The sequence below is a fragment of the Wasmannia auropunctata genome, unplaced genomic scaffold (assembly GCF_000956235.1).
Source record: "Wasmannia auropunctata unplaced genomic scaffold, wasmannia.A_1.0 LD335844.1, whole genome shotgun sequence".
In the NCBI taxonomy this organism is placed as follows: Eukaryota; Metazoa; Arthropoda; class Insecta; order Hymenoptera; family Formicidae; genus Wasmannia; species Wasmannia auropunctata.
The window spans coordinates 511791-524306 of NW_012027046.1; the positions used below are offsets into that span (position 1 = coordinate 511791).

Sequence of the window (12516 nt, forward strand, 5' to 3'; positions counted from 1 at the left end):
ACGTCCAAATCTTTGAAGCTCTTCTCTCGCCGTGAACGATTACGCGAGTAACTACCGTAAAAGAAGTTGCACAAGTGCCTTAGCGTTTCGCTTTTACGCGCGCAAACGTCTCGCAACGGTTGTAAGAATGATCGTAAAATGCCATTCGAATTCACGCCAGGGAGAGAAATCGAAACTGCAGATAACGTATTTCCCCTGCCAGACCGGCCGGTCCTTCTATTTCCCTTGCTTGCACGAAACGTGTAACTTTACCCAGACTTTATCCAGACATTTCTCCCCTTCTCTGTAATTGCAACATCCAATACAATTCGAAAAAGGTAGAAATTCTAGAAAGGATCGGTGCACTGTTTCAGTAAATTTTATACTTGATTTCACTTCTAAAGAAAAAAATATCATGTCCATCATGCAGAAAACAATTTTTACCGACTCAAATGCATCATTGCCACTATAATTATTCTGATGATTATACAATATATGCGATGACTAACTCTTGTAATAATTTACGTAATACAAATCGAGTGGAGATATCTCGCACGATATTTTCCTCTGGAAAGAACGTGAATATTTATTCCTCTATAATATATATGGCTATATTGTGAAATATTTATTATTAGTATTAATTAGACATAACTGCATCAATAAGATTAAATTACAAATAAAATTAAATTAAGCTTTAATTTTATTTGTAACACATAAATAAATAAATAAATTTTCGTTGAAATGTTTATGCATATTTTATGTGTAATATTTTACAAAATAATTAACATGCGGCATGTCGTTATCTTTGTGACATGTATCCTGTCATAAACTTTATCGTATAATTTTCCTCATTAATATTCCGCATCTCTTTTTATTTGAATGCCTAGATTAATTTCCTTAAGAAAGTCTTACACTTTCACGCGCGCGGTGCGCGCGGCAACTCTAGAATGTAATTGAATGCCAAAGCGATTATAGTGCTGGGACTACTACAGGGCCAGTTAAATCAAACTAATAAAGAGATGATCCTTAATAAAGAGATTCTAACTTGTCTATGCCAATTTCCTCCTAAAAGCAGCTTGTTACGCGAGATCGAGACATCTAAGAAGTCGCGCGAAAAGAGTCCCGAGGGTAAATTTATTTGCGTCGACGCAAATAAATTTACGACTTAGTATTCCAAGTTTCATGCACCTAGCGACCATTAGCAACAGAACGTTGCCGGATGAAATTAAAATCCTCTCACTCGTACATCATAGATAACGTTGTAAATCTGGTTTGGATGATGGTTACGTGTCCATCGCGGCGGCGCGCGGCGGGCGATCAATCATCCGCCACGCGGTCCGCAAGAAGAACATTCTACCGTTTTTATTTAAACGCCCGGCGTTTCCACTTACGATAAACGAAACTGATTCTGCTGCTTTCGAAAGTGTTAGGCAGCAACAGGATGTATGCGCGATCAAGTATTTACAGAGCCCATGATTTTCTCGAATCGCGCAATTTGTATAAATCAGGATTACTACATGAATTTCTCTTTTCAAAACGCGAGATAATCATCATTAGTGCGCGTATCACGATATTCGCCAATTATCGTACTTAGTAATTATTGTTAATAGTAAAATTATAGCAAAAGCAAAAGATTATTCTCGTGCACTAACTCTTGTAGGTGTTTTTCTTATTTTACGCTGTTGCTTTAAAGTACATGCATCATTTATGGCTTCTGCTATAACTATTTCCTTTGATTTTGTTACCTCGCTATTAAATTGCAGCGAGTGATATTGCGTTTTCACATATTTGATGGAAACCGAGTCGGATTTAAGCGCGTATCCGCATTTGTCTCGGAACTCATTCGAGGACGTATGTATGTATAACTCATGTTCGCGGTTTCATTAAACGTTTCCGTAATATTTGTGCGTGTCTTGTGTATTTTACTATTATGTCGTGCCTTGTAAGATTCACCGCAGCCGTTTCGACGAGAAAGAGAAAAGGAGGCGTGCAATTAACCGAGATCTTCTGGCGGGCTGAGAAAGACAAAATTAGGTACCTATAGGTCTGCCGACTATCTCGTTACGATCGAAACGTCCGCAGTTCTTATCACGGGATTTGTAATAGCGCGTCGATACGTCGGCATATGATGATGATTTCGTAACATTTCGCACATTATTTTGTAGAAAGTCTCTTCTCAATAATTCTGCGTTTCTCAGTTGATGCGTGTCGGCATTCGGCGAAAATACGTGATAATTCCATTGCTTGAATTGCGATAGAATTACATCTGAATATTCAAATTAGAAAGTCTACACCTAAAAGAAGAAAAAATATCAAGTATAATCATTAATCACTAACACCATTAATCATTAACTGTTGTGTTTACCTTCTGATTTGAATCTTCTACTCAATTATTTTATCTCACAACAATTATCTCACTCTAAACAATTATTTTATCTTTATTCCAAAACAACTATGTTTTATACATTTTTGTACAGTTTTTCTTGGTGTGTTATGGATTTTTTGTAATAATACAAGATTTCTCTCAAGATTTCTCTCAAGAGAAATAAGCACTCTTAGCCACGCATTCTTTTTAAAGTTTAATACAATTCCATTTTTTCGTTGAATTATCTGCAGTTACCATAAAGTTTTGCAATCTTCTTTCTTTACAACGAGTTTATCCCTTCAACTCCGGTCCGTTTACCTCGGGAAAGATTTCGCTCTTTTAACGAACGTCACAGTTTCGATCGAAAGAAATATCGAGTTTAATAAGGCCCAGTGAGATCCCGTCGTGGCGCTCCCTCCAGAGCCACGTACGTATGTATTTGACGTCTCTCGGAGGAAGGAAAAAGGGACGCGGCGGTCTGTAATTAGCACGACCGTTTGGCGCGTGCAATTAGACGAAAGTGTCCCGCTCGCGCGCGCTCTCGACGCGACGCGACGTCTCACCTGCCCGGGCCCCAAGCACTTGGCGCGGCCGGGACTCGCGCGAATTGGAGCGTGCTCTCTCGGATACGGTCGGGGCGTCCATTACGGCCGTGTGACGTGCCGTGAAAAAGCTGTCCCCGCGAAAAAGCCGCGAAACGGAGCCGCATAACAGAACCGGCGTGGCAGAACGCGGCGGGCTTCTGGTTCTGTGATCGCGGATGCGTGCAGTCGACGCCTCTGGCTGTTCTCTCGTCGCGAATAGGGTCGCCGATACTTCGACGGCATTATTAATAGAAAAAAAAATCGATACTGCCTCTTTAGTATCGCTAAGAGGCCTGGACAAAAATTTTTGCAAGTGTTCTTTATTATTAATACCTACATAACGTTTGATAACCTTGACAAATTTTTTTAGAGAATAAACATATATGTATCGTGAATATAAAATTTCCTTGCTAAAAGTACTACAAAATGTTGGAGTAGATCAAGAATACTTTTATAATAAAGTTATTTTCAATAAAATTAATAGTTGTTGCAATTTTGAATTTAATGTTTCAATGTATAACAACTCAAATAATATGAACGTGATCATTTTCTGTTGCAGGTGAGTCTAAAAGCAGATCCTTACCTAAAACTGCTCGACTAGAACGGAACCGCAATGTTCGAGGTGAGTGTCGAGCGATAAGCTTTTTCTCCGTTAGGTCTCGTTTTTTCCTCCCTTTTTTTCCTCCCGCGTTCAAAAAATTTATATATTATATCTAATCGAAATATTTAAAAAGATATCATATATATCAGGTTTCAAAACAAAATTAAAATCGTTAAATTCGTTATATAAGCGCGAGAGATGCGTTTTTTCTTTATTAACGCCTCGATCCTAATTGAGCAGATCAATCGACAGTATTCAAACGTCCCACCTTCTCGCGTGAATTTGCCGTTAACGTGCACATCCCACACTTATCGCCTCTGTAATTTCTACGGAGAACAATACTTTTCATTGAATGAGGTGACAATGATCTACAATAACGGTTATAACATTGCGTCAAGAAATATTCTCGCCTCTTTGTCTCCGTCGACTTCACTTTGAAAAGGAAGGATAATGTTCTAAATATAAGCTCTTGAACGGACAAATGCGTGATAATATGTTAATTCAAGTAAATGTCACGATAACATATCCGCAAAAGTGTCACTTCTCGCGAAGTCTACGGTCAGTTACAAGAACCTTTACAGTAATAGCAGAACTTAAAGCAATTTGTAATAATCCCTGCTAATCCGCGATTTCATAAAATAAAGTGTTAAATAAATTCCGAAAGAGAAAAATCCTGATTTAATTCTACTTAAGTGATTGATGTCATCTCCGATGTTACATCATGTTACGTATTTAATGAAAAATGACGTCAATTATGATGATGGAAAGGAAATGTCGAGCGATCGGGCGAAAGTGTAATGATAATGAGCCACTTCTGACTCGCTGTTGTGTCTTTATTGCGCATTGTTAAGCGTACATAGGCATAACCAAAGATAAATCGATCGCAAGGTCGGAATCTCGTAGGTGCGAAGATAATGACAGAATTAATTCGTTAGGCAATCAACTGAGCCCGCAAGGGCCTTGGCATTCTTTTTTTCCTCGTGCATAATGATTGTTTTACTATATAATTTGCTAATCAACAAATAATAGTGGTCTGCTATTGTATAAGTATGAAATTTATCAATATTGCTATTGTATAAGTATAAAAAGTTATCAATATTGCTTATCAGTATATAATAGGACATCATTTTATCTGCATAATCGATCTTCAGAAAAGAAAACAATAGGCTTGACACAATTAATTTTTTTTAAATATACTACCAAAAAATAATTTTGTAATATTTAAGACTTCAATATCCACATTATATTTTATGGAATGACGTAAAAAAGGTACAACTTAAATTATACGTCCGGAGTTGATTTTTTTTCAAATCCTCGCACTTTTCGTTTTCCACGTCGCAATTTCGTCGCTCGAATCAACGACACGAGAATGGAATTTACGACGGGTAGGAACGTGCTGACGCGTTTTACTTTCCTGGCCCTTTCTCGTTCACACCGTAAAAATTTAATTGTTCGCCGAGTGGCTAAATTAGATTTTTTCCGCTCACTTTGCTGTAGTGTCTCTCGGCGCGGAAGATAAATGGTTATTCTCTGGTAGCAAGCCATTTATAACATTTGCACATGAAATTGATCGCAAAATTAATAAGAATTGCAAATCAACCGACTGATTTTTACAAATATATTGCATATAATAAATAATTATTTTGCGAGATATTTAAAACTTCAAAAAATAGAAAAAGAATCTAGTCTGTTGAGTATTTTATGTTAATATAGAGAGATACGTATATTGTATGTAATTTAAATAATTAATGGAAAGTTATAATAAATAAAATGTTTAAATTATCAAGTGTTGAATAAGTCAAAGGCTGTATTCTCTGAACGTACAGAATGCAACTTTATCGACATTGCATCGGTACAAGAGCTTGTGAAGCACGTGGCGTCAGCTACGGAGCGTACTGGAAACGCTGCAACTTATAAGAGTTGGTGATAGTTAAAACAGAAACCTTCTCTCTACAATTAAATTATGTCAATAAAATCAATTAATCCTATTTTATATTTTAAATAACCGATACTAGATTACATCGAGGCAATATATTGATTTTAGTCGATTTTTTCTATGTATTTAGAGATACATACTTAAAAATTTTAAAAATCAGAGAAGTTTTTTTGCGATTTTTTAAATTAATAAGAAATTTCTTATGATATTTAGAATAACAATCACCAACATTAAAAGAGTTTATAATTTTTGCAACATTGGACAATTTAACAAACTGCTAAAGAATTCTACACTAATTGCAATAGAAAATTTAGTTTCGGTAAATTGAATTGGTTTTCACATATGATGTAGCTCATTCTCTTTCAAATTACTATTACTGTCTTTCAAATTAAGAAAAATGATGGGATTGAATAAGACACATTTCGAAAGATTTTCAGAACATATATTAAGATTTGCTAATTGTACATACATTACAAAGAACAAGTTTTACATTTTTTATACACTTTAGTTTAAAAACTATTCATTAATAAATCTAGTGTTCATGACATCTTTTGTTCATTAGATATGAACTACATCATATGTGAAAACTCAATTTATCGAATTTTCGTATAATTAGCGCGAGATTTTTTTGAGATTAGATAATAATTATATTTCTTGGGAATTATAGAAAATTTTTCTCGCAACATTAATAATATTTTATTATAACACATCATTTATTTCGCTTTTTCGAAACGATGGACGAGAATGATCGAAACATATAAGGCGATACGACGCGCATCGTTAATTACTACCGGTAATTAATGTAAGCGTATACGAAGCCATCGGGTAGCGCCTTCGAAGTATCGCCGTGTCAAACTCTCGCCACATCAGATTCTTTCCATGCGCGTGTCGTCGTACAGTACTCTATTAACGGTCACACACCCCCTACAAGGGCAGGCACGTGAAGATCACGATTGGATCGTCGTATATGGCCGTCTATTCATCGGATCATTGACCGTGTGCGAGGTGATATGATATTCATCGGTTTGGAACTCACCGCACGTTCGTGCGCACAGGCAAATTAATTTCCACTTAAAAGCCCGCTTAAAATTGCTTCCTTCGTAAACGCCTTACGCCGTTCTGTCTAACCAACGCTTTCCGCGATCTATTCTCGCTCGTACACCCGCACAATGGACCGATCGGTCGGCAGAGGTATGCGTGACTTTTGCGGAAATTGCCTCCCTGGTTAACGATCCCAAGGGATTCTCGCTATTCATTAACAAGAAGGCGCAACTCCTCGTGGAAATTAAGCTCGCTTTTTGCGACGATCTACCTGGCCGGCGTCCACGCCGGTGGTCCGTATTATTGATATCTGTAGTTTGCCTTGGTTCCAACGCGCATCCAATTGCGAAAATTTACGCGAGTGAAGTGGAAACCATCATATAATGCTTCTCATACTGATCTCCGTATTTTACCGAGCTGGTATCTTTTATAATTGCTTTTAAATGGATTTAAAAATTGTTAATCTGCTACATGCTTTCTTGAATATTTACATCTTAGAATTAGCTTTCTTTTGATAATTAAAGTTGAAAGTTTTAATTAGTAGAACAAGTTAAATAAGCATTATTTTATTTATTTTATTATATTATATTTATTTATTTTATTTATTTATATTATTTATTATATTATATTATATTATATTATATTATATTCAGCCTAGAAATATGTTTTTTTTTAACCGGTTAAAAATTTTGGTTTTTAACATTCATGCTTTACGGCTTTCTTCATTTCATTTGATGAATGACATTTTTCACATACATTAATCGAACTGCCGAATGACGAATGTTATCTTGTTAACCAAATCGCAGAGAAAACATTAGCAAATAACATTATGCTTATTATTGTTCTCGGAGCTATTTCATCGCGTTAACACGTCGTTTCGTGGCCGCCACTCTTAAATCTCACTTCTTTCCCACGTCTTGCCGACCAACTTTCATATATCTTTCAGGAAAGCGACGCAACATTATCCCGCTTAAATGCCCGTAGTTCTTCCGTTTCGCGCTAAGTGGCTTGTACCGCGCGGTAGACTCATGCTAGAAAAATTTATCCGACTAATTTATGAGTGCACAGTAGAGGTTGCAGTTCCTTCGTTTCCTACGTAAACGTAATCCGGCGTGTATACTTGAGCATATGATTAACGAAGATGCAGCGGCCCTTCTGGAGAACATTGCGGCGTTAATTAAAAGACAATGTACGGTTGCGGTCAGTGTTTGTGTTTTACTGACAGCTTATTATTTATTGATCTGTGGTTCTACATTTGTGGTCGATAAATAATTAAAAGCAATGTTAACGTAATTCTTTTGTTGATCTAATAACAATTTCCGCCACGTTTTCATACGTTTCATCACAGCTGATTGACAGCAGAATAGTAAATTTGCTACGAAACATATAGAGGTCCGCATGAGATTCTGCAATGTCACGAGCAGCACGGCGCACAATGTGCCGCGCCGAGAAAGAGAGAGAAAGTGTTGTAACGTAACAGGAATTACACAACGAATTGAATGACCGTCGCCAACGCGATTTCACACTCGCAAATTAATCCTCTCCCTTCGATTCGGACGATTCGTAACGATAATTGCCAGACGCGCACGACGGCGACTTTTCCGTACTATCAGTTTGCATTTTCTTTGTGACCGGGATGCATAGCGACGATTGGTCGCAACGCGTTTGTATTCCGACTTGCTAGGACCGAGCATCTTCTGCGGTTGCATAGTCACGTACTCTGCACCCCGGCGCTGTTGATGCTCTCTTTCTCTCTCTTTCTCTCTCTCTCTCTCTCTCTCTCGCTAGTTCGTTCCTCTCCGCGTACCATTTCTTCGTGTCATTGTCCCAGGGATGTAGCTGAGTATCTCGATTCCCTTTTTACACCGATAGGAAATATCATTAAGTCTCGAGTTGCGATATTCGATTTAATAAAATACAAATAAGTGATAAGTATAAATCTATAAAAAACATATAAATATCTTGAAATGTATATGAATTATTTAATTCATGTAATCGACTCGAATCACGCTTGCTTGTAATATAATTAAGTTATTAATTTAACATACTATAATTGAAAATTCTTTACTTACATTGGAAATAATTATTATATATTTCAGTTTCAATAAACCTCTCGTAACATATTTCAATAATATTATTTATTCTTATATAAATTACAGATATATATATTTTTTTTTAATCTTGGAAATTAATAGTATATTGATTAATTATATTATTACGATTTAAATTTGAATTATTGTACAATATATAATCGAATAGTAATTTGAGGAAGAGATACGAATATAAGACAGATTGGGAAAACATATGCAAAGCTCTTTTATAAAGCTAATATACCGTTATACACACTAAGTTATATCTTTTTCACTCTTATTTTTAGAACCTTGTTCATGTTAGAAATCGCGTACATTCAGTTTATGTTCAGCTGACACGATCCCTGTTTTTCCTAAGGTTTTTTTGTTACTAGCAGTATTCCTGTACTTTCCGATCACACGTAATTTCCACCTTCCACGTCTCATCTTCGTTGCTTTATCTACAACACGTTCGTTTCTATCTCCACATCATCCTTTTTTACTTTAACTTGTTCCGTCTTACTAAAGAATCTTCTTTTTCCATTTTGAATTCCACTCCAATAGTAGATTTATTTGTTTGTTTCTTCTATCTTCGCGATCGAGAAGTGTGAAGTGTTAGAGAAAGATAGATGTTTGGCTTGTGATCAAACTTTCAATTTATGAATAAGAAAATTTTTTCTTTTTAAATTACATTTATAGATATTATTATTCACGATATTAGGAATTTTAACGTTTAAATAACGGAACTTAATTTTAGTGAATATAATATAATAAATTTGAAATTAAAAATACTTTGTATAAACTACATAAGAACGAAGCTATGATATGAACTTTTTATAGCATAAGTACATATTTATAAACATATTTATTCTATTTTTATTTTATTTTTCTCTTTAGAAATGCTATAAAGTAAAAGCGACGCAGCAAGAATTTTCCAGTGCTATTCCTTGCTGCTTTTCGTAATTATCAATTAAGCTAAAGTCGCATGAAGATATGCAGTCTGTGCTACTTTCATATGCTCGGGCAAAAAGTGACTTACCGCTCGTTATAATTATCACGCATAAATTACAGTGCAGTCGTCCTACGCTGCGCATCAATACAGAGTTTGAAACTGCTCTCGGTAGTGAATTAATACCTGTCGGCGGTATGTCGGAGAGATACAAGCGCACTTCCAAAGCACACCCTGTAACTTCGATGCGTGATATCCTGGAAGTGGCAAAAAAAGGCTTCATCAGCCCACTTGATCGTAGCCAAAGTTTATGTTTCGAGCGATATACGTAACTGTTAACCACTTGCGCTGTTCTTCCGTTAATTGCTGCGCATTAAATCACTCCCATCTCCCGCGAACTGAGCACCGACACCAAACACGGATGCTGTAGATGAGAGGCAAGGAATAAGAAAAATAATAACCTATTACCAGACAAGAAATGAAAATTATGTAATTATTAGTAATAATGAATTTAATTATTATTTCAATTAAGAAAGTAGAAACAATGATCCTCTATATAGAAAGAATATATGTTATCATGATTATAACATTTCATTGATATGTTTGAGAAGATATAATTAAAACTATTTGTATTTTCTATCACTAAAACGAAATAATTGTTTGACAACCTTGAACGAAAATAATTAATTTCTTAATAAATGCATAAACGTTATTCATAACATACAGATATAATAATAATAATTGTATATCAACGCAAAACTGTACTTATATATACCTATATGTATACTATTTCATATAAAAAAAACTTTTAATAATAAAAATCTTAAATCTACTTTTTATCAGAAATTAAAGAAGAAATTTTCAATAATCGCTTAGAAGAATCTGCACAGAAATAATTTTGACAAATTGCATGTAAATCTTTAAGAAATTATAACAACTTTCTATCAATATGAATTAAAAATATTTAAAAGTACTTTAAATAATTAAAACTCTTTGAAATTCTTTAAAAATAACGGTTAATTCTTTGCTAGTTTTCAACCTTGTGTTTTGAAACTCCACTACTCTGTCGGCTTCACGGAGTGGCGCGATGCCGGGAGAGAGAGAGAGAGAGAGAGAGATTGTTAAACGCGCTTAAGTAGTATTTGTAAATTTATTCCTAGGCGTCCGCGTCGGTGAGAGCATTCCCGGCGCGGCGGATAGCGCGGAATTTCTATCTCGTGAACGAGCGCGCGCGCAAGGTATGGCAGATAAAGGGAGGAGTCGCGAGAAACACACCGGCGTGCAGTTACTTTAGATCGGCGTTGCCGTTTCTCACTCTCTCTTTTTTTTTCCTTTTCTTTTCTTTCTTTTCTATTCAGGGCCCGTCGTCGCGATGCAAATATGTTCGATGCAAATGCTCGCTCGCCTGCGGAGAGCGGTGGTAACGGAAGTGGTAGCGCGTATACGCGGTCGCGTGGAGCGCGCACTCCGTTATATTTCCTGCCCGACGCGGCCGTTCCGGTGTCTCCGCACGTGCGTTCATATCGATTCACGTATGGTGCTTCATGTAAATCCCGTCGTCGGACCACCCCGGGCCACTTCGTCGTTTTTAAGCCCAGAATAAGACGCGTTTCTGGGAGTTTGCGCGAGCAAGCCTTTACTGCGGCAAAGCGCAGACTAAAAAAATCTCGCGGTAGTTGTTGAACATTACAAGAATCATCTCGTTAATAACGCACATTCTGAACGTATTTATTACAAAAAAGATCGAGCTAATCAAATTTTCTAAACATTTTTCCTTATACAAATTTAATAATATTACATTTAGAGTTTATAATTCTTTTTTTTTTAACTTTTGAACAGTGTCAATCGATACTTTTATCTTGTGCATATATTACGAAAGTAATTAAACCTCTGTCGATTGAAACGATTAGATTGTAAACGTTTGGATTTCTTTTTTTCACGGTCTAAAACACTGTGAAAGAAGAATGAGCTATTTTTATTTTATACTTTTTATTTAATGGAGAATCATGTTATAAATTTTAATAATAAAGAATTAATATGAATTACATATATCATTTTATAGTGAGGTATGTGAACGTATATATGTATGTAAATAGAATCCGCTGGAAGTGCAGGAAAGCCGGGATAGTTTGCTCTAATTTTAGATTCTGTTACCGAGGGGGCGTACGTACCTTCGGCGCATTTCGGCGTATTATGTCCGACGGTCCGGAAATAAAGTCGCCTTTCAACGTCGCGCGAGCGAGCACCTACATGCGACGACTTCCGGCTGGCTCGACGACGTTTTGTTTATTTCTCTGTTATCGCCGTAACATGCTGCCCGTCGCCGCGCGCGAAGAATCACAAAGTATAGAAGCGTTTGGCTGTACGTACTCGATGTGCGGAAACTCGTGTGAAAGGAATACTAATCCGTTACGTGACGTTTATACGTTTATGTTATATTTCTTGTGGAACGAAGTTCCAAATGTGCGAAAGCGTTATGTTGGGGTTAATAAACGCTACTCTCGGGATTCTTATACTTTGGCTCTTGCTGAAATTTCCGGACCAACCTGGTCCTCTTCTACACAAACAAAAGTATCAAACTGACAATATTTCGTGCAGTTTCTTATTATATTTCCCCATTTTTCCATAAGATGCACCCCAGAATATTCCACCGAGGCCATAATGCAACTCTACAAGGCATTTTCTATTATATACGAAATACGACTAACACATTAGCAAATGCAAATTAAATTGAAAGTTATTATTTTATGCAAGAACTGCGTTAGAATTAAATATTATTTCTATTTATGTATTAAATATCGTGATTTTATATCTTTTGTAAATTTTTATCGCATTTATTAATACGTTTGAAATAGTCTTATTTGCCAAATGAAAGCAAATTAAATTAGAGAAAGCATGTTTTATATAACCGGTTTAAAAAAAATTCCAGTTTCACCATTTCGAGATTAAATCGTATTCGTTCTGCTGTTATACGATATGCATAATATTATAG

At 36.0% G+C, this 12516-nt stretch overlaps 2 protein-coding genes across 6 annotated transcripts in view; both read left to right on the top strand.

Annotated features, from left to right (window-relative positions):
- The window catches only part of LOC105455758 (disabled homolog 2-interacting protein), a 290985-nt gene that overhangs the window by 201476 nt on the left and 76993 nt on the right, over nucleotides 1-12516 (top strand). The window lies entirely within an intron of this gene.
- The window catches only part of LOC105455756, a 52244-nt gene that overhangs the window by 5444 nt on the left and 34284 nt on the right, over nucleotides 1-12516 (top strand). Inside the window, exon 2 of the mRNA XM_011699313.1 lies at nucleotides 3488-3550. Coding sequence (XP_011697615.1) covers nucleotides 3488-3550 — 63 coding nt within the window. The remainder of the gene's footprint in view (nucleotides 1-3487; nucleotides 3551-12516) is intronic.